Source organism: Oratosquilla oratoria, chromosome 7, assembly GCF_046742065.1.
Source record: "Oratosquilla oratoria isolate Oo_2021 chromosome 7, ASM4674206v1, whole genome shotgun sequence".
NCBI classification, from domain to species: domain Eukaryota; kingdom Metazoa; phylum Arthropoda; class Malacostraca; order Stomatopoda; family Squillidae; genus Oratosquilla; species Oratosquilla oratoria.
Window position 1 is genome coordinate 41,041,865 of NC_134783.1, and position 22,605 is coordinate 41,064,469.

The 22,605-nt window shown below is 39.5% G+C and overlaps 1 protein-coding gene across 14 annotated transcripts in view; it reads left to right on the top strand.

Moving 5' to 3' along the window:
* LOC143027103 (transmembrane protein 245) overlaps positions 1 to 22,605 on the top strand; it is an 83,618-nt gene that overhangs the window by 11,008 nt on the left and 50,005 nt on the right. For 12 of the 14 annotated variants that reach the window (XR_012966561.1, XR_012966562.1, XR_012966563.1 and 9 more), the window contains exons 3-12: positions 716 to 890; positions 7,408 to 7,636; positions 8,030 to 8,115; positions 8,595 to 8,855; positions 11,504 to 11,668; positions 12,221 to 12,320; positions 13,438 to 13,577; positions 14,333 to 14,461; positions 15,227 to 15,394; positions 20,847 to 20,903. Coding sequence is in view for 11 of the 14 variants with exons in the window: in XM_076188073.1 (XP_076044188.1) it covers positions 716 to 890; positions 7,408 to 7,636; positions 8,030 to 8,115; positions 8,595 to 8,855; positions 11,504 to 11,668; positions 12,221 to 12,320; positions 13,438 to 13,577; positions 14,333 to 14,461; positions 15,227 to 15,394; positions 20,847 to 20,903 (1,510 nt within the window). In the remaining 3 variants the exon portion in view is untranslated. The remainder of the gene's footprint in view (positions 1 to 715; positions 891 to 7,407; positions 7,637 to 8,029; positions 8,116 to 8,594; positions 8,856 to 11,503; positions 11,669 to 12,220; positions 12,321 to 13,437; positions 13,578 to 14,332; positions 14,462 to 15,226; positions 15,395 to 20,846; positions 20,904 to 22,605) is intronic. The other 2 variants (XM_076188072.1, XM_076188081.1) reach the window with 2 other exon arrangements.

A 22,605-nucleotide genomic window follows, 5' to 3' on the forward strand; every position in this document is an offset into this window, starting at 1 on the left:
ATACATATGTATATATATATATATATGTATATATATATATATATACATATGTATATATATACATATATATATGTATATATATATATATATTTATATATATATATGTATATATATATATATATATATATATATATATATATATATATGAAACTGGATGCCCCACCCACCCATCAAGAAAATTGTGATGTGACACTTGTACCATCTTCTAAAGATAATCAGTACTCTTTTAATGTAGAATGTCCAATAACTAAAAATTTGATAAGATAGCTCTTAGGCTTAGTCTGAGGAGTGAGTGGCAACCCCTCAGGGTTGCACCACAAAGTAGAGGTTCTGAGCATGAACAGATTTTGAAGATGGGTTGCTGGAAGATTTTTTGAGATGATAAAAAATAACCACTATTTCTATTTTTGGGGAAATGATTGCTCTGAAAGGGTGGAGTTTTACATGTGGTAAGTGGGAGATTTAAGGATGGTTACAGAAATGAATAATAGTAAAAGTTAAAACTTATCATAATTCTTCTTTTAAATGGAGAGTGGTTTCTGATCATTAAAGAATGCTGCATGACCATCCATAGTGGTGTCACTAAAATACCTAACAATTTGACCACATGAAACGTGTAGGCAATACCCTGTACAGTACTTGGTGATTATAATGAAATAGCTATTTTCACTCACCTGCACCTGATGTTGTAATGCAACTTAATTCTCTTTGCCAGACTTGTGGTAGACCATGTACGAGAAATGATTGGTGTGACTGTGGTGTTACCAGTGGTCTACATGATCTGCCACCACACTCCATCTGCGCTAATTGATTTTGTTATGGGAATAGTGTCCGGGTTCTTCTGGATCATCAGCATTTTCACCAGCATTGTGGATTACAGTCAATACTTTGTAAGTGCGAGATATGTTGATGCAGAATTTTATGTTTTACATAACATTTTTGTTTTGAAAAAAATCATATAATTTTTGGGAGTAGCTACAGAATGGTATTAAAAGTTTTTTGGCCAAGAATAGTTTGGAAATGTAGTTATTTCATGGTAAGGAAAATGACTGAGAGTAATTTGTTTTTTGTTTGTAAGGCTTTGGCTACCAGTTGGAACACCTTTGGTCTATCTATCCCAAGTTTTTTTTCTCCTTACAGGGGAGGTAGCCATGTCAAAAGGCATGTATTCACTCCCATTCATTCCACTGCCATCCACCACACTTTCCTCCCTCCCATCTTAGCTACTTGTGGATGATGGGTTATCCCTTTAACCCGCCTGCTGCCCTGGGTCAGAAACAATGCAGCAAGACACAGCACTTCCACAGGAAGGCTGCTTCAAGCAAGACACAGCACATCCACAGGAAGGCTGCTTCACTTAATCAGCAACCATCCCCTCATGCAGAAAAAGAGAAGAATGGGAGAAATCCCTTTAGGCTGCAGACGAATATCAGTTAAACATAACCACTCCCTAACCTACCCCCGATCCCCCACCTCCTCCCTTGCATCACAGGATCATCTATACACAGCCATTCTCCACTCACCCCTATCTCCTGCCCTCTCATAGTCAACAGACATTCCCCTCTTGCTCAATACCCCTTTCACCCCATCCATCCATCTCATCCTCGGTCATCCCCTCAAATTCACTTCCACCTCTACCTTCCACACTCCTTTACTCATCTTTCTTTAATCATTCTTTTCATGTGTCCAAACCATCACCATACTCTTTTACCAACCCTATCTGCCATCTCCTTTTCCACCCCCACTCTCCTCCTCACTTCCTCATTTCTCGTTCTATCCTACCTTGTAACCCCTACCATACTTCTCAGACATTTCATTTCAAATGCATTTAAACTTCTCCTCTGTCTCTTTAGTTCCATGTCCTTGCTCCACGTAGTGCTGTCGGCACAAACACCCCTTCATATAAACTCTTTGTATTCATTCACAAATGCCCATTTCTCATTACACTTTTTAATCCCCCAAGGCAACTTGTTTATCTCAGTCTACAATTTACTTCCTCTGCCATTCCTCCCTTTCTTACCATGTGCGACCTCAAATACCTAAAACTATCCACTTCTTACAGCCTCTTTCCTTTAAGACTTACTTCCAACTCATTACCATCTTCTCCCCATGTACATCTCATCACCTTTCTTTTACCCACATTTACCTTCAACTCTCTCTAATTGCATACCTTCCCAAACTCCATCACTAACTCCCTTAATCCCCACCTTTGGTAGATAGTTATTATTGAAATTGAATTTTCTTTAACATGGAATCCTTGATCAACAGAAGATATTTTTGCAAACAGTAAATAAAATGTGTACAATGATTAGATATACTTTTGTTGTTTAATGCAAAGTCTAGTTTTCTGACATGAAAATGTGAACAGAATGGAAACGGTAATAATCACTGTTGTGTCTTTAAGTTTCACTAATTGAAAGCCTGAAGGCTCATAATGGCTGATATTGTTCATGGGCCCCTTCCACAGATCTCTTTGGGAAGAAATATTGGATAGTTGTCTTTTTATTAGTGTGGGACTCTGTCACTGGTTTATAGTTGTAATAGGATGGGAGTGATTGCCAGTTGTTGGCTGTCTTTATGTGAAAAGGTATAGAAAATATAGTTCAAATTGATAAAGAGGAAACTTGGGCCTATTCCAGAGACAGTGTTAGGGCTGCACCTGTACATGGAGATGAAGGTGTTGACAGGTTTTTGAAGATGGTCACATGTACATGTTCCAAGGGCTTTTTCTCCATTACAGGGGAGATAGCCAAAGTCAAGAGGCATAATTCCACTCCCACCCATTTCATTCCCACCCATTCCACCCCTATTCACCACCCCTCTCTCCCTTTCACTTGGCTCCTCTTGGATGGTGGGTCATCCTTGCATCTTGCCCATCACCCTGGATCAGAAGCAGTGCAGCAAGACACAACAAGGCCACTTCATTTAATTAGCGACACCCCATCTCCATCCCTTCATGTAGTAACATTGAAGATGGGGAGAAATCCCTTTGAGCTATGTCAAAATATTCACATGTAACCACAACCTAACACCCCCCAACCTCCACCCACTCCCATGCATCACAGTATTATCCATACACAGCCATTCTCCACTCACAACTATCTCCTGCCTTCTCCCTTCCTTCCTCAACAGACATACCACTCTTGGTCAACACACATTTTACCTCATCCATCCATCTCATCCTTGGTTGTCCTCTCATGTTCAGTCCATCCACCTCTGCCTTTCACACTTCTATACCCCCTGGGGCTAGGGGGTGTAGTATAGAATATAGCCCCCGCCACGTCGGCTGCGTGTCGTAAGAGGCGACTAATGCCGATCCCCGGGCGGGGCTCTTGTTTCCCCGCACAGGGCTTCCTCTTAGACTTCCTTTTCCACTCTTTCCTTCTCTTCCGCTTGCTGTCCCCTCCCTCCGACCTAACTTTCAACCGCCCCTCTCAGTAGCGGCGCTACACCCATCCTACGGTAATACGTCCCTGACAATAGGTTTGTTGGTGGCAGGGTATCATGCCACCTCGAAGGGCGCCTGCATTGCAGCACGGTAAGCCAGTGCAGTAGGATTACGATCCAAGTCCTAGCCCAGGCGTGAGGCTCCGCCTGGTGCCGTCCTCCCTATCCTCACTACAACCTGGCTCTGGCAGCCAATCATGAAAAAATCTTGTAGTGGGGTAGCCGGCCCCCCAAATCCGGCTCCAGCTGACGCAGCTGGTAAGACAGTGTCGTCTACCCCGAATAAAAGACTCCTTGGCATCGAACATGCCCCAAGGCGCCTAAACTTTTTCGAGCTCATGAAGCTAGTTACCCCTTTTGTACTATCGAACGTATTTCTCTTCGTGTTAAGTCAAATTATAACAACTTTTATGTGCGTTTCTTAGCTCCATCAGAATGCATTGCAGCCAGCGTTGCCCTCAATGGTAATAAAATCGCGGATTCGACCTTGAAATGTTCCATCCTAAAAATATCAAATATTGAAGAACAAGACGATGACTTCGTCCCTAATGATACATACCTTACTCCCGAGCTCCCTGAACGTCCCCATCCCTATGCTTTAGCCCCCGTGTATAACCTAGTGACTGTCGAGGAGGGCAGTAACGATGTCCTAGTATTTAATATGATCAACAAAATGATCGCCAACCCTCCACTCACTCCAGAAACCTTCACGCGCTTTGGTCGCAACACCTACCTAGTGAAGGTAAAACCCCACCAGGGATTTATGCTCCAGGGTACGTCCGGAGATTTTTATGGCAGAGGAATCCTCAAGATTTCTCCATATGATGACTATAATGGCTCAAAGGGTAAGATTTTTAACTCTTCCCTTAGTAGCCTTCCAACCACTACCCTTCTTAACATGTGCCCCCAGAACGTCTTGGATGCCCACGTAGTATCCAAGTATAGCCCAGAAGAACAAAAGTTTGTCCCAACACCGCTGATAATATTAAAGTTCTCCAACTCAAATCCCCCAGACGTGATCGTGATTGGGCCCCACCGCTGTACGGTTAGGTCCTACGTTCAATCGCCAAGGACATGCACCCACTGCCTGCGGTACGGTCACTCCTCCAAGATCTGTAGTTCTCCTGCCCTCTGCCGCAACTGCGCCAAACCATCCCACGTCACTGAGGGTGAATGCTGCGATCTTGCGCCAAACTGCGCTGCTTGTAATGGCACTCACCGCACATTCTCGAGGGAGTGTGAGGAACACTCCTGGCAAAGACTGGTCTCGGAAACTGCGTACAATAACCGAACCAGCTTTCGCGGTGCGGCAGCCATCCTACGGGGGGGTCAGCGCCCCACGTCTTACGCATCGGCAACGAAGGCTTCAGTAAAGGCTAACCCGTCGCTCCTTCCCTCATCATCACATCCGGATACCACATCATCCGCCGCGACCGTCCCCGCACAATCCTCTCAATCTTCACGCCAGTCGACCTCCCAACGTGTCATATCTCGCGTCACCGACAGTAATCTCATACTTGATTCTCCCCCTCCACATCTGACAAATACACCCAATCTTGGCACTCTGGATCCAGTTAATCCTTCTTCTCGACCCGTAATGTCTTCTGATGGATCACCGAAGAAGCGCCCTGAAGCCAGTAAGTCACAATTGCCCCAGAACAACACTAAGCCTAGCAAGTCATCAAAATCTTCAACTAAGGTCTATAGATCGCCCACACCATCCTTTGAAAAAAAGCCCCCCACTTCGGGACAATCGTACTCTCAGCCCCCATTGGCGCAATCTAGCACAAACTCTTCATCAATGAGTGACTTCCCCCAGATGACATCCATTTCCACCCCGTCGTCTGTGCAGGATGGGGAGATTCCTGACACCGAAGACGTTATGATGAAGAGCCCAAGCAACTCCACAACTTCACTCTTGGACCTTCCATCATTCCCGCAGTTACCTAAACATCCCCCTGCCCTTTCCGGCAAGAAGCTTCCCCAGAAACGACCCCTGCCCGACGGTGACTCGAACGACCGCCCATCCAAGACCGCGCCCTCCAACACCTCCCTTCAGCCTCCTCCCTCAGTGTCCCCCAAATCCAATAAAAAGCTTACACAGCCTCACCCTATCAAAACCACGCCAGATCCGTCGAGGAAACAACCGCCTCCTAATCCCGATCCATCTTCTAAATCACCAGAACAAAGACCGAAAGAAAGAGACCAGAGAGCCAAGACCTTACCTCAAAAAACTCCTATGGGACGCGAATCTCGTAAACCCCATGATGGCCAACTTAAGCCGTCCCCCATCGGGGGGCGGCACTCTAATTAATTCTTCAAATTCTCACCACCCACGACACTCCTTCAAAGATAACCCACGAATTTTTATTCTCTCTTCCCCGGATTCCCCCTTCTTGCGAGAGGTGTGGCTCTCCCTTTTCCGTTCGTCATTTCCTGCTCGAGTGCAGATACTACGAGCCTTGGCGGCGGAAGTGGGGCCTCCCTCCTGACCTCCGTAAGATGCTTGGTGCTACACCCATGATACAACCCCTTGTAGGATTTTTAAAAGACGTTAATTTATTCTATTATATTTAATCTTAACTGTGTCATACCTATGTATTGGTAATCTTACTTCTATTGTAGTTCGCTACTTAATGTCTAGGCTTCGTATATATTTCGTAATTATTTTAATAATTAGTCAGACAATAACGTTGTAGTTTTTTTTTTTTTTAATTTTTAGAATCTAATATTTTAACCTCGTTATCTATTTTATCCCATGGCACGAATGGTCTAACGACCCTGTGCCGGGCTTTTGCCCACTCTAATTAATCAATCAATCAATTTCACACTTCTTTTACTAATCTTTCCTCACTCATTCTTTCCATGTATCCAAACTATCCCAATACTCTTCATCAACCCTATCATCATCTCCTTTTCCACCCCCGCTCTCCTCACCTCCTCGTTTCTCACTCTATCCAGCCTTGTAACCCCTACCATACTTCTTAGACATTTCATCTCAAAAATATTTAAACTCTTCCTCTCTTATGTCTCTTTGTTGGTTCCTGTGTGTAGCACTTATTCAAAAGTTTTCATATAGACACTTGATTGTTCACTGGTGTATAAAAATTTAAATGTAAATAAGAATGATTGATTTATGATTCATTACTTGAACAAACATTTCTTGATATATTTCTGTATCAAAGAAATGTTCTCAGAATGATAATAGTAATTATGTAATCATATTTGAAGATAGAGTGAGAAATGAGTGAGGTAGAGTGAGAAATGAGGAGGTGAGGAGGAGAACAGGGGTGGAAAAGGAGCTGGGAGATAGGGTTGATGAAAGAATATTAGGATGGTTTGGACACATGGAAAGAATGAGTGAAGAAAGACTAGTAAAAGAGGTATGGAAGGCAGATGTGGAGGGAGTGAACATGAGGGGACGTCCTAGGATGAGGTGGATGGATGGGGCTTTGGGGAAGAGGGGAATGTCTGTTGAGGAAGGACGGGAGAGGACAGAAGACAGGGGTGAATGGAGAATGGTTGTATATGGATGATGTGATTGCATGAGGTGGAATGGGCGGGGGGGGGGTGAGGTAGTATGTGTAAGCAAAAGTTGACGCAGCCCGAAGGGATTTCTCCCCGTCCTCTCCTTTTATGCAATGGGGGGACGGAGAGGGGGGGGTCACCGATTTAATGAAGTGGCCTTGCTGTGGATGTGCTGTGACTTGCGACACTGCTTCTGACCCAGGGCAGTTGACAAGGTGCAGGGATGACCCGTCATCCAGGAGGTGCTCAGATAAGAGGGAGGGTGGAGGGGTGTGGAGTGTATTCAGGGATGGAATGGGTGGAAATGATTTTATGCCTTTCCCTTTTTGGCTACCTCCCTTGTAAGGGGGAAAAAGCCTTGGTATATGTATGTATATTTGAAGAATATCTTTGTTTTAAAGACAGCTTATTGGTCCATTCTGTACCTTGCAGGTTCTGTGTCTCATCATTGCATACATTATCTCTGTGATCCTGCTGTGGAATCCAGCCACAGAGCACACTTTGCAGAAACTCTGCATCCCAGTGTGGTTGCTCCTTATTGGCTATGTGTCAAAAGTGTCACAGTCTTGGCATACTGTGTTCTTCGTGGTTTGCTGCTGTGTACTGATTGCTGGCTTTGTGTCAGAAGTTCTGGATGTTCACAGTAGACGGCAGGAAGACAGTAAGTTGGTGGAAATTATGTCAGAAATTATGCATGTCATTTTTGTCTAGTTTCTTTGCTTTTCTCACCCCCCTTCTTTGTATTGTTCTTTTTTCTACATTGAATTGATGTACACACACATTTTTCTGATTTTTCTTAAGACCAACTCCCCTTTTCCTTTTTAATCTCCAGATTTTACTTTTCCTTTTCCATTTTTCTTTTCCATTTTTAATTCTTCCAAACAATCTTCATTTCATCATTTGTTCCTCATCTCATCCTTTTTTATAGTTTTGCTGAATATCTTTGTTATCCCCCTTTGTGTTTTTATGCCTGGTGTAACTATATTGATCTAAGTTGTTCTCAGGAACATTCCATTGAGTGGTTTGAATGACTTGTAATTGTTGTCTTGTACAGGTGAAGAAAATTTGCGGCTGATGGACACTGTGGTGCAAATCTGTTTCTCAAAGAAAGAGAAAAAATCAGACACAGAAAAAGAAGAAGTGAGTTGATTTCAAGTAATTTTCTGTTGATAGTAGCCTCTCACTCATACTTAACAAATTTTATTTTGAATACTTTTTCAATTGTAGGTGGGAAGATAGAAAATTACAACATCATTGCACTGTCTTAGTTGTTATTTTTCAAAACATTTTGTTCATAATGATATTCTGATAAATGAAATGATGGTCAATTCTCCCATTTTTGTTTCAGTAGTTGTTAACCATTCTATAGATTCTGTGATAGGGAATTTATCGGTGCCTGGTTTTGTTTTCTATTTCACCTTAAGGTACATTTGTTAGAAAATAATGTGTTACATGACAGATTTAAGGTAATTAATCAACAACATATTAATCCCTGTAGGTAATGAGTTTGACTTCATATACATTTTTTTTTATAAAAAAACATTGTATTTCAAGAAAGTAGTCTCTTCATCAGGATTTTGAAGCATGCAGAAAGTTATTATAAAACTACATATTTTCAGCATGATGCAGAAAAGGAGAAATCTACTGAAGGAGCTTCAGTTGAGTCCATAGATGAAAAGGAACAATCTGCAGAGTCTTCCAAAGATATTGACAACGTAGCTCCCAAACCTCTGCTTATTACAGTTCAGTCTCCTCAGAGCAATGTTGCTCCTGAGTGTCAACCCAGCGCTTCAGTTGCATCCGCTCCTGACCTTCCCAGCATCCCTGAGGGCTCTGGCTTAGGGGAGGAGGCGGTGGCAAGGGAGGAGAAAAGAGATGGCGTAAGTCATCAGGAGAGGGCACACGAACTCGAAGTTAAAAATGAGTTGACTTGTTTTGCTCTATCTTGTTTAAATAAAGAATTTAATTCTAGAGACAGTGTTGCACCTCATGAAGTTAGTTGTCAAGAAAATGTCGATATGTATATGACAACTCCTAAACCACAACCTAGAGAGTTAGAGATTCTTAGACAGGAGAATAGAGGATCACCTCACTCTCACAAGGTTAATAAAGATGTTTCCAGAACTGAATCTCCCCGTCTCGCCTCCAAACCCAAGACCAGAGATATGGATTGGTTGAAGCATGAGACTCCTCTCATTGATTACAGGGGGGAAGGGAAGGGACAAGGGTGGGGTCTAAGGTGTAGAAAGACTCCGCTCTCAGCAATAGCTATCGTTGATAGTCAGTATGAACACTCACCCTTTGAAACTCCAGTTAGATGGGAAACTCCTGGAATAATAACCTTCAAGGTAACAAGCACATTCGTGTTAACATCTTAACAACTAGTAATTCCTCCTATGACCTCTGCTAAATCAGCACTAACCATGCTCCTTCTAATTTCTTGTACTTAATAGATGCATGAATTCAGGTTGAAGTAAAAGTCTTTCTGTTGTAATTAATTGAAAGGAATGCCGTACCCTAAGATAACTGTTACAACATACTTTTATCTTTCCCAACTATTGGATCAAACTCGCTGCAAGGGTAGCTCTCCCCAGTGGTGTGGATTACCTCTATATATGATGTATATTTAGTATAAAGTGCAAAGATGTATGGAGCAGACTAAAAACACATCAATCCATCTCTCTGGTGAGAAAACATTTTGAATTGCCAGGTACTTGTATTGACAGTAGATTTGTAAAGAAAAATTAGAGTAATTTCCTGAAGTTTATATTAGTTATCTAGAAATGTAGCTGCAGTAAAATATTACAACTTTCCATGAATGATTAGTATAGCTTTGATTTGAAGTAAATAAATTCCTTGTTCATACTATCATTTGAGCCTTACAGTAGGCCTTTCATTGTATGAGTGCTAGTGCATAAGTATATATGTGTGTGTGTGTGATCATATGTAGATGTGTTCATCAGTGTTGACATGATTTTACATGTATTCATTTTTGTGCTCCCTGAAGAGTTATATTGACAGAATAGTTATGAAATCAGCTCTTCAGGGATTTACTGACACCCCTATGGACCAGTGTCACATAGGATTCTTTTATGTTTAGAGTCAGACCTCTACTCGCCTCAACTTGCTGAAGTCCTTATTTCTGCTGTTCTTAAATTCTACTGTGACACTGAACTATTCTTCCTGTCAGGCCCTACTATAGAAGTGCTGTGCTTCACTGCATTGCCATCAACCTAGGCAGTAACGGTCATTTCAGTCGCACATTTGTACATCTTATCACCCATAAAGTGCTACTCCCTGCATCTCACCCTGTTTCCACTTGTGACACCGTATTGTCGGCGCTGCCAAACTCAAATTCACCTTTCCCTTACAGTTAAGCTTCAGCCAGTACTAACATATTAAACTTTATTTGGCTCCTTTTTACTCCCATTTGTATATATGAAAAAAAAAAAGTGCTAACATATTAAAGTTTATTTGCCTCCTTTTGACTCCCATTTATAAAAAAAAAGGATGATCCCTAATCCCTAGTACCTTCACTCAATCCCATTTAATCACATTTTGTGATAGGCATGCATATACAGTGGCACTATTCTTATCCCCCATTGTATGGTTCCTCTGTTAGGCAAAGGACCACTTGGTTGTTCTCTTTGTATTCTCTTGATTTTATTTATATCTTGTTTTGTTTGGGAACCACAACAATCCTGGATAGTGTTGCACACAGCAAAACAACCACCGATGAATAAAAAGAACAGATTGGTTACACATTATTATTTTTTTTTTTTTCTACAATAGAATTGATTGTCAATAAGGATTCCCTACTTTGAGTAATTCTTCTATCTTTTATATATTTATTTTTTCACACATTTTGGCTATGGAGTTCAAGGACACTGGTCAATGAGAGGTTCTGCCCCACTTCCTTGAAGATTGGTGCCACATTGGCCAATTTCCATTTCAGTGTCACCTTCTTTTCCAAGTAACATATGATCAGTTGGTGTATTCTGTCAAACTTTTCTCTGCATTTCAAGATCCCATCTGGCTCTAAGGCCTTTCTTACATCCAAATTCTCAGGAAGTTTATTAATTTCCTATTCTTCCTCTTTTATGTTTAAGACATCTCCCTTGAATTTGGCCTCCCATCCCTCAAAGTCCTCTTTAGGTAAATGCCAATCAGAAACTTATTTCTTATTACATCTTGCACTTATGCATCTTTATAACTATCTCTTCAACAGTTAAACTGGATATTCTTTGTGTTTCAGTTTACCAATCACATCTTTACACTTGTCAATGACTGTGTGTGTATGTGTGTTTGTGTGTGTGTATAAATGTTTCTAGATATGCATGCATTTGCATATGTTTAGTGCCTGCAAAGTTTGATGTACTTATGTAATCATCATGATTATGATGTAACAAAAATTGTGAATGCTTCATGTGAATTCTAAAGTTAAACACTACTGCTGTATGGTATGAATATATTTGATGTAGCAATACCTTTAATAGAAAATTGTAACTGATATCAAGTCAACCTTTAGGATCCAAGTGGTTCGTACAAAACACCCGTAATGGAAACACCACGCCCGCAGAGGTTAAATACAAGTGGAATTCCAGATAGAGCACGATCCTCGCACTCCACCTCTGACACAACCGATGCACCAAGGAAAGAAAAGGCTGGAAGTAATAGCAACTTTTATCTCAAGGTATAACTTGTTTCATGATATTGAAATTTCACTAATCATCATGATCTCAGTGTTTGTGCTACGAAAGCTGAAGATAGGAAAGGAGACTGGCTTTGATTTTTTAAATATTTTACTCGCAATCAATCGGTTGATCAATCCTTTAACCCAGGTCTCTTGCAGGAGACCCATTGGTCCAGGTAATGGCCAAGGCCCTTGGACAGGCCCATAAGTCACTCAAGAGAGAGGTGTCCCTTGTGGATGGGACCAAAAATAGGTACCCCACTTGTTTTGATTCTACAAAATGGACATCAGAGGGAACCATCTCCCACCCTCAGTACCATAAGTTGATGGGTAGTGACATAGTTGTTCACAATGTTAATGTAATATAATTGTGGAAATGTGTTAAGAAAGGTGTGATCAATGAGATATATCAGCTAACAGAAATCATCTCAAGAGAGAAAACATAGTTGTCCATGTGTATTTTAATATCTGTAAAGAAAGATTTGAAATTTTTTATTAGTATCGTCTTATGAGAAGTAAGACTGCCAATTTATTTTTCTTGTTCCTTTACAGGGTGTCTTTGTCGCATGTATACTAGTGGAACTGTGGAAGCATAATTGGCTTCTTCCTCTTCTGCCCCTCTCTGCTCTCTATTACGGAACAAAAAAACTAGGTAGTGTAATAATGATGTGATTACGTTAAGATGGAAGGGGCATTGAATGGGTTTTGGATGGGTGTGGGATGGATATATTCTTTGACTCAGCCACCCCATTGTAATGGGGAAAAAGAGCTTTTGGTATGCATATGTAACAATATAGTAAACCCTTGATATAACAGATGATATGGGGACGGGTCTGTCGTTATATCCGAAGATACATTATAACCGAGGATCCATCATATCCAATGGAAATACTGGACAGATCTGTTATATCCCAAAGTTTGTCTGGTATTAGAAATTAGTGGGATTAGAAATTACAGTATACCCAAGATATAACGGACAATATGGGGACGGCTCTGTTGTTATATCCGAAGATCCGTTATAGCCGAGGATCCCTTGCTATAATGGATGAAAATCTGTTATGATGACGATATGGTTTAACGTCACAAACTCCCTCCTATCAGAAGGCTAGGATGGTGCCCCTCACAGAGGGCTTTTTTAGCAAGGGTTTATCCGGTTAGGTTTTTTGTCATTTATATCCGATAGCCGGTATATGGAGATCCATTATATTGAGGGTTTACTGTATGTTTACATACACCAAATGCCCTTTCCCTCTTACAAGGTGAGTGACTGAGTCAAAGCACACACCCACATTATATACAAATAAAACCCAGTCTACTACCCTTCCCATCTCGGCACCTTGGGGATGAAGAGTCACAATGTCCTCTGTCATGTTGCTTGGGTCAAAGGCATTGCAGTCCCAAGATCTCACGATCCCTGTTGATTGTATCTCCTCCACTTTTACATAGAGGTGACATTGGGTGAATGCTCTTCTACTCCTGCAAGTGACAGTGTCCCACACTGATACAACATGGATAATGGTATACTCTTTCTTATCAGAGAGATCATTGAGAGAGCCTGTGGAAAGATGCCAGTCTATGTGGACTGTTTGTTTCCATTCAACAGAACTGGAGGAAACAATTATTATTTTTATTATTGATGGACTTTGTACAATCACTGGATAGCTACCTTTTTGTAAATGACTGTGGTTCCAATTAATATTATGAACAATGCATTGGGGGGACACTTGTTTTGATAGATACTGACATTTTTAATATGCATTTATTTTCAGCTTCCAAATATATCTCACGGGAAGTATTCAGTCGAAGTATTGCAATGTCATGGATTTCTGATGTTTGGTCAATGTTTTTGGGATGGCTCAAGACAAGAGAAACAGTACTGATGCCATTGCCAGTCAGAGGAGTTGTGAAGGTAGGATATTATGAAACAGTTTGCACAGCAGTTTAATGGTATATTAAAAGAATACTGATTTGAAGATATCTTTGAGATGTCAAATATTGTTAGAAAATTCAGTTGATTTTCATAAGTGTAATTTGTCTTCACAATATAATTAGCCTGTAGGAGTTTGGTAGAGGAACTGAGTTGGATTAAATAGTGTTATGGTTATTTTGTTTGTTATAGTGATAACCTCCACATTGAATAACCAGAATAACCAGAAAAATATCTATGTAGTGCATCATTATACTGATGTCTCTTAACCTAAACAAAATTATCTGAGATTAGAATAAGCAGTTTAGAAAATATAATTAGTGTTTAATGTAATTAAATAGCAAGGAAGGAAATTGAGAAAGAATACTCTTTTTTTTTCTACTCGTTTATCTGCCACTTGTTTTCTTGACTTTAAATGTTTTCTAACCTATGTTTTATTTTTCATGCACCAAATTTCCCTTATCTAAGGCTGTTATTATATACATATAACTTTTTCTTCTTATTTACTAACTTCTTTATATCCACTTCCCACCATTAGTACCTCTACACCAGCACTTGTTAATTTCATGTACCACATTTTGTTTTGCATCTTTGAAAAATGAGTTATAAAATTCTTCCTGTATTGTAGACTTCCTCTGTATTTTTGCATTTTTATGGTCTAATTTGTTTTGAACAAATGTATAGAACATTTTAGTAAGATATGGAATTTTCTGAATAGCAAAGCATTCTTTTTTCAGCTGTTTGTACGCAGTGATTCAAGGATACTAGATGCCTTGTCTTTCAGTGTTGACGTCAGTGTAACTATTTTAGTTATATTGGCTGTACTTATCTTTGCTGTGATTTCATCCATTTTCATTGCAGTTCAGGTAAGTGATTATCAATGCATTAGTAGTTATACCATTAGTATTATACTATATATATATATATATTTTTTTTATTTAATTTTTAATTCTGTCTCATAAATACTAAAAACTGACTTAAAGGTGTCTGTTTCTTTGGGAACAAGTACCTTTAGATCAGATATGTATCAGTGCTTTCTGATACTTAGTCAAAGCATATTACATACATACATATACCAAGGATTTTTCCCCTTTACAAGGGAGGTAGCCAAAAAGCAAAAGGCATAAAATCATTCCCACCCATTCCATCCCTAAATACACTCCACTCCCCTCCACCCTCCCTCCCATCTTAGCACTTCCTGGTAAAGTCAAAGCATATTGGCAACACAATATGTGAAATTCAATTCCATCTGGCTACCTCCCTTATAAGGGGAAAAAGCCCTTGTTATATAGATAGACAATTCCATCTATATGATCATGTGGCATGCTTCCCTAATATTGATCCCAGTCATAGGATTATCTCTTCAAGGGATGATCCATGGTGTAGGAGACAGAAGGGACACCCACGGAACTCATGGTTGAAAGCCCAGAGCTGTTTGGAATGGGAAGGGTGATTGCATGTATACTTAGGGAAACCCTGGGGAATGATGTTGATGCGTGAGTGAAGCAGTGGATCCATCAGTGTATGTTCCTCATTGATAATGATTCTCTTAAGACTTCTACTCTTCATTTGTTATTGCAAATGTGCATTTATATATCAGGTCTTAATGTTTGTAAATGTTTCTTTAACAGATTCATGGAGAAAGTATGCATTTGGTAACTATTGGAAGCAAAGTTATCAACTCTACAATTGTAAACAATCCACAGTTCCTAGAAATGCTTCCAGATGGTCTCGGTTCAATGGTTAGTTCAGCGCTGGATGACGCTTACCTGTATGGAAGAGAATGGATTGCCAGTATGGTGAGTGAATCGCTGCACATTTGTTATTGCTCTGGCGTTTCTTAGTCTGTCTTTACCTTTTGTTATAGGTTTAAACCCATGACTTCTTGCTCTTGCTTATTAAACTACTTTGTTATTGCCCAGTGGATTTCAATCTTTTTAATCTGTGAACTTGAGTTCTCCTACAGCGAAATAACAAAAGCTTTGAAGCCTTAAGAAAATATTTTTATTGATAGATGGTTGAAGATGACAGTCACTCACATCCAGTACTAAATGCCACAAAGTTGGTAAGTGGGTGTTGAAAAGGATGTGCTTGTGTAGTCAGAAAGATTTTTTTTTGTATGCTTTACCCAGAATGCATCAGGTGTTTCCTGCAAGTTTGAAACCATACCTTCACTTGTATGGCAACTCTGGATAGAAGTTTTATTTTATTTATTATTATTTTTTTTTATTATGATTGTTATTGTTATTCTTTTCTACTTTGACTTGAATGATACTTCAGCAGTCTGGTATACTCTTAACTCTCTGTGTTTAAAAAACTTGTTTATGTACTTGTGAGAGAAACGGAAGTAAGGCTGAGAATAGGGGTGGGAAGGAAGAGGTCAAATAAGTTATATGAGAGAATGCTCTGTTGGTTTAACAAATGGATGGAATAAATGAAGAAAGATTATCAAAGAGGTGGTGGAGGGTAGAAGTGGATGGAGTGAGATTGAGAGGAACTCGGAGACAGGGTAAAGGGGACCTTGGATGCATGTGGAATGTCTGTGGAGCAGGAAGGAAAACCAAGATCCTTGATCTCGTTCTTGGTCTCCCTCTCAAGCACTTCATTCACTGTTGCTCTCCATATACTCTTTGCTAGTCTCTCCTCATTCACAATTTCCATGTACACAAACCAGCTTAACACTGTTCTACCATGCCGACAACTTCCTACTCACAATCATTTGGTCACGCCTCTACATTTCTCACTCTCCATTTGTGTAACACTTGTCATGTATCTTTATGGTTCATGTCATGAATATACAGTATTTTCTTCTCTGCCTCCCTTGTATTTGAATTCTCTGCTTCATAAAGAGCTGTGAGTACAATCACTCTTTCATACAACTTTTACTTTGCATTCCTTTCCAAATACTTCTAGCTGAAACTAAAACTTTTTGTGAATTTAAAACTAGGTATGGCTATTGAAGAAAACGAGACAAACAACTTTTACTTTGCATTCCTTCCCAAATACTTCTAGCTGAAGCTAAAACTTTTTGTGAATTGAAAACTAGGTATGGCTATTGAAGAAAACGAGACAGGACCCAAGGAATGTTGTTCTTTTCCTGTATGTTACTATGTATTTACCAGTATATACCAGAAGTCCTTATCCCTCTTATTAGGGAAGTAGCCAGCCAAGGCAACCCTTCTGCCACCCATCCCATATCCATCCAATACCTATCCTACATCCATCCAACACTCATCCCACACCAATCCAATACCCATTTTGTCATCACTTTTATCATAACCCTTTGTGGGTGAAGGACCAACACTGCCCACAACCCACTGCATGGGTCAGAAGCAATGCATCAAGATACATCACTTCCACCCCAGGACCTGATAGTCGAAGTTAGTTTACCCCCCATCACTTCATTTCATGGTGACTTGTATATAAGTCAGGTAAATGTACAAATGCTGTGTCTTGTTGTATTGCCTCTGATCCAGGGCAGTGGGCGGGATACAAGGATGACCCATTATCTATGAGGAGCTAAGATGAGAGGGTGGAAAAGGTGGTGGATGGAAGTGGAGTGGGTGTGGGTATATGCCTTTTCACTTTGGCTACCTCCCTTGTAAAGGGGAAAAAGGACCATGATGTATAGATAGAACTGTAGAAGTTTTCACTTCCTCAAGCTCCTCACCCTTTATTCATAATCATTCTGCCATCATTATTCCTTATACATCTCATCAGTAATTTTGCCCACACTCTCTTGTAACTTTATTCTCTCCCATACCCTTCCAAATTCAGTTACCAACTTTGGCAATGTTTCCACAGAATCAACCACAAGTGCAGTGTCATTCTGTAATAATTTATAAATTAGTGAGAGCCTGATGGCCAAGGAAACTAGCATATGGTGTCTGGAGGCAAAGAGCTACATGGATGGTGGTTTAAGTCTGCTAGAGAATTGATGCATAACAAAGGCATTTGTCTATAGCTATCAAGTTGAGTGGGTAACAAAATGTAAAGACAGCAGACGTGAAAATTTAAATTATTGCAATGATAATTTTGTTGATCTCTCATATTTCATAATGTTAAATTTAGTGTAGTTGTCTTGCTATATCCAAGGCTATACATACATATACCAAGAGCCCCTTTCATCCTTATAAAGTATGCACCCACCCTTCACCTATCCTACACCCATCCAATACTCGTTTGTTGTCCCTTCTATCTTGTATCCTTTTGGATGAAGGGTTGTCCCTGTTTGCCTTCCACTGTGGGTCATAAGCAATACACTAAGATCCAATCAATCCATTGCCCCTAATGGATTGATAGAATACAGTAAGACACAACATTCACTGCTTGGTATGAATATGGAGAGCTAAGTGTATTTCATTCTCATCCCAAATAAAAATCATTGATTTTGTTTTATGTCCAGAGTTGTAAATGTATGATATACCTTGATTAGGTTTATGGAAAGCTAGGTAATTGAGACTGAATTGGCTTGTAGGTTGTTATGAGAACAAACTGATGATTGCTGCCTAACATTTTAAATTTTTTGAAGAAGGATTTGTCATTGATTTGTAGTTAATCCATGCAGTAGTTTCAACAGTTGATTTAGAGTGTTGAATTGATTCACCTAATCCTTATACTTGTTCAGAACATCGTCAGTATCTTTTGATTTGCATAGGATCCCTTATATAGTAAGACATAATTACAGAATGTAATTATTCATATGATGACAAACATCATAATCCATTTATATCTGGTTTTAAATAATTTTCTCTTACAATTGTTTTTATAATATTTTGTCAGCAATGTTTGATGTCCTTTATACCTTAATTTGAAATCTGTCGGGTATTACAAAATAAGGGGAAGTTCTAAACAATCTATTTATCCAATTGTCATATTCTTGACATTAATGCATCAATGTTATACATTTTATTCTAATTAATTTTTTTTTTAATTAAAATGATTAATTCATGCCTCTGTAACCATTAATATGAATTTTTTGTCTTAAATCCAAAGGCTTTAATTCCCCTTATAAGGGGCTGAGTCAGATAATATGGTTTGTGCTAATTCTGTGTGAAAAATATGGAAAAAGGGGATAGATAGTTCCTAGGTCACCCATTATAGTCATCTCTTTCAAGATGCTGGGGAACATATTGACCATATTCTTGTAACCTGAAAGGGTGGAGTCAGAGTGGTGGTAAAGGAAGGGTAGTAGAAAGGAGTGAGAGTCAATCAATTCATCACCCAAGTTCTCTTGCAGGAGATCCACACTTCCCAGGGAATTGATTATAGCCGCATCAGATTGTAGATGTTTAATGTTATCACCATTTTTCTTTGATTGGAAGTCCGTCTCCAATTGTAAAAAGAATACTGTGTGACTGTTCCATAGAGGTGTTACTGAAGTCCCTAAGTAGTGACAGTATTAAACTTGTGCAGACAAAAACCTCTGTTGTAAATAATGTAAGGCTGGAGTAGGGTAGTGTAGGATGAGGTTTTTAGGAACTTCTGTGTTGTGATTGAATCTATGTCAATTTACTCCCATGGCCAGAGCTATTCTTTGTTGGTATTGTTTTAAGCTGTAAGGTGGCCTGAATGCAGTCCTGCTAATGTGGGTCTCTCTTGCTGTTTTTGGGAAGGATTGTTATTAATTTTATTTTTTATTTTATTTTATTTTTTTTGTCTGATGTTTGGAAAGTGAAGAAGGTTACTTGGTGGTTGGTCTTGGAGTCTTGGAATACTTGCTTTGTGGTGTAGGTGTGAATATTTTTTTGTATGAATGTATCGCAAGATGCTGGTGGAAGGGTGTTGTAGATGTTTCAGTAGTACACAGCTTCCTCTTTTCCCCCTCCTTCACATTGTTGTCCCTGGGTAATATAACGAGATGAGTGAGCAAGGTTGTGGGCTCTTGCACATTTGAATCTGAAGCCTCTTTCACCCCATCCATTAATCCCATTCACAGTCTTCATCTCAAGCTCACTCCATTAACTCCAATTTTCCACATTCTTCCTCAAGACTATGCATTTCACATTGAGTTCCTCTGTGACATGGACTGTAAAGTTCCACCATTGATAGTGCTCATATAAAATGATGATTTAAGATATATGGTGTATCCACAAATATAGGAAGTCTAATAGAAAATCTGAAAAAGATATTTTGTCTATTCGTCATATATAAAGGGCTCAAATAAGTTGTCTGGATTCACTGTGATGGATCAACAAAACTTTGTTTTTAAATTTACTTCTGGCAAATGATAGTGGAGGCCCAGTAGTTATGTTATTTTTGATAAGTAGTTACAAATTGACAAATTTAGTAGCTTCACATATTTCTCTCTTGGACAGTATGAGATTTTTCATTTGTTAAAGTTGGTTTTTTATGCCTTTTCATTTTTGGCTACCTCCCTTGTAAGGGGGAAAAAGCCTTGGTATATATATGTATGTATGTAAAGTTGGTTTTATTTATTTTATATATATATATATATATATATATCATAAAAACACGTGTCTAAATGATCATGCAGAAACCACAGGGAAATTAAAGTACAGAATACTAAATGTTTTCATCTATTACGACATCTTGTGAGTACTTTGAAGATGTTGTAATAGATGAAAACGTTTAGTATTCCGAACATTAATTTCTCTGTGGTTTCTGCATGATATATATATATATACACACACACACACACAAAAGAGCTTTTCCCCTTTATATCAGAGGTTGCCAAGTCAAAGCACACATTTGGCTACCACTAATAATACATATACATGCCAAAAGCCCTTTCCCTCATACCAGTGGGGTGACTCAAATCAAAGTGCCCACCCACTACAGAAACATTAAGACCCTCTCACATCAGTAGCTCATGGACGAAATCATCCTCATCCCCTGCAACCAGTAATATTATGGTTAATTGGTTTTAAGCAACTAATATATTATGCTGCATTCCAAAGGTCTTAGAACCCAATAAGGATGGATTGGGAATTGGTGTTCATATTTGGTAAACATGCATAACAATAGAGTAGTGCACAAACCCAGTTTTGACAAATGCAAGCTGAATGGGAGGTACACACATCCATGCACATGCAGTCTCGTGTGCACAGTATTACTACCACCCAGTCACAGGATCACTCTTGTATACTTAGACTGTACCTTCACTCACTCAATCTCTGGATATGATACATGAATAAGAAAGTGAAAACAATATTTACATAATTATTTTTGTAACCCTGATTTTTTTGTGTGTGGTTCAGCACTAATGAAATATTTCCTGTTGGGTTTCAGGTGCGAGGAATGTTAGGAGAGACAGATGAAGTTCGAGCTGCAGCTTTAGAGAAACAAGTAAGTGTTATTTATGCCTACAGTCATCCCTCGTTATTCGCAGGGGATATGTTCTCAAAACCCCCGTGAATGACTAAAACCGCAAATACTCTTTTTGAGAAAACAATTGAAAATCTATGGAATATCACCGCCAAAACTCGCACTCACGTGCTCCCTTCTAGCCACACTTCTCTACTAACAGTTGAAACATGCTTTAAATGTCTTCCACTTATAATAAATTCACTTCTTATATATCAGTGGTTAACAAGTATAACTTAATAACACTTGATAAACTAAGAATAATACAATATGGCCCATAATAGGGCCATTCACTCACCGACTTCATATCTCGTATTTCTTACCCTCCTGCTTCATTGCTAAAATCCAACTTTTAATGCATGGCATAAAAGGAAATACTTCAAAGACAAATATCAACAACAAAACATTTATTAACCAATAAATAATTGCATCACTCCAGCTGACTACTTCACCACTGCTGTTGTTCTTCAGTATCATACACACACAAAAGTCGGCAGTGACACCTGGCCCAGCGCGCACAGTTAACAGTCAATCACGGCCAAAGATTGGTCAATAGGCCACGCCCACTGCGTCGATGCACTAGCGCTCTGAGTGATACAATTGAACATAGGTCTAGTTTTTTGCTATTTTCGGACAAGCTATTGCTGATGAATTAACAGCTATAGAAAAAATAATTATATTGCGATTATTCACTTTATAATTATTTACCTTGAAGAACACGTGTGAACTGAGTGGTGGGTCATACAGCATGGGCCACGGGATGCATTAGTGGCTTTCCAATGGGTCAAAATTAATTTTTTCTTTAATTTTTTTTTTCAATTGAAATCTGTGAATAGTCAAAACCGCAGATAAAAAACCTGCGAATAACAAGGGATGACTGTATTTTGTGTGTTTGTTGTAGGAGTTTGTATTTTTTTGTGCATTTTTTCTATTATAAAAAGGAAGTGTACATAAATGGAGTGGTGTTGGAGGTAAATGCAAGGATAATGGGCAGGGCATTGGAGGTGGTTAAAGAAAATGGAGAAAAATGGAAGATAAGCCAGTTGTTGTTTGCTGATGACACTGTGCTTGTAGCAGGATCAGAGGAGGGATTAAGGAAGTTAGTGATGGAGTTTGGGAAGGTGTGTGAGAGGAGGAAATTGAAGGTAATGTGGGTAAAAGTAAGGTGATGAGATGTACAAGGGGAGAGGATGGCAGCAAATTGGAAGTGTGTATTAAGGGAGAGGAGCTGGAAGAAGTGGATAGCCTTAGATACTTGGGGTCACATGTGGCAGGAAAAGGAGGAATGGTGGTGGAGGTAGAATGTAGATTGAGAGAAGCAAGTAAATGCCTTGTGGGATTAAAAAGTGTAATGAGACATAAACATTTGGGAATGGATGCTAAGAGGAGATTGTATGAAAGGGTGATTGTACAGACAGCACTGTATGGGGCAGAAACATGGAACATAAGAGAGGAAGAGTTTAAATGTTATAAGGTTGGATAGAGTGAGAAATGGGGAGGTGAGGAGGAGAGTGGGGGTGGAAAAGGAGTTGGAAGATAGGGTTAATGAAAGAGTATTGAGATAGTCTGGACACATGGGAAGAATTAGTGAAGAATGATTAGTAAAAAGTGTGGAAAGCAAAGGTTGATGGAGTAAACAGGAGTAGGTGACCGAAGATGAGATGGATGGATGGGGTAAAAGGGG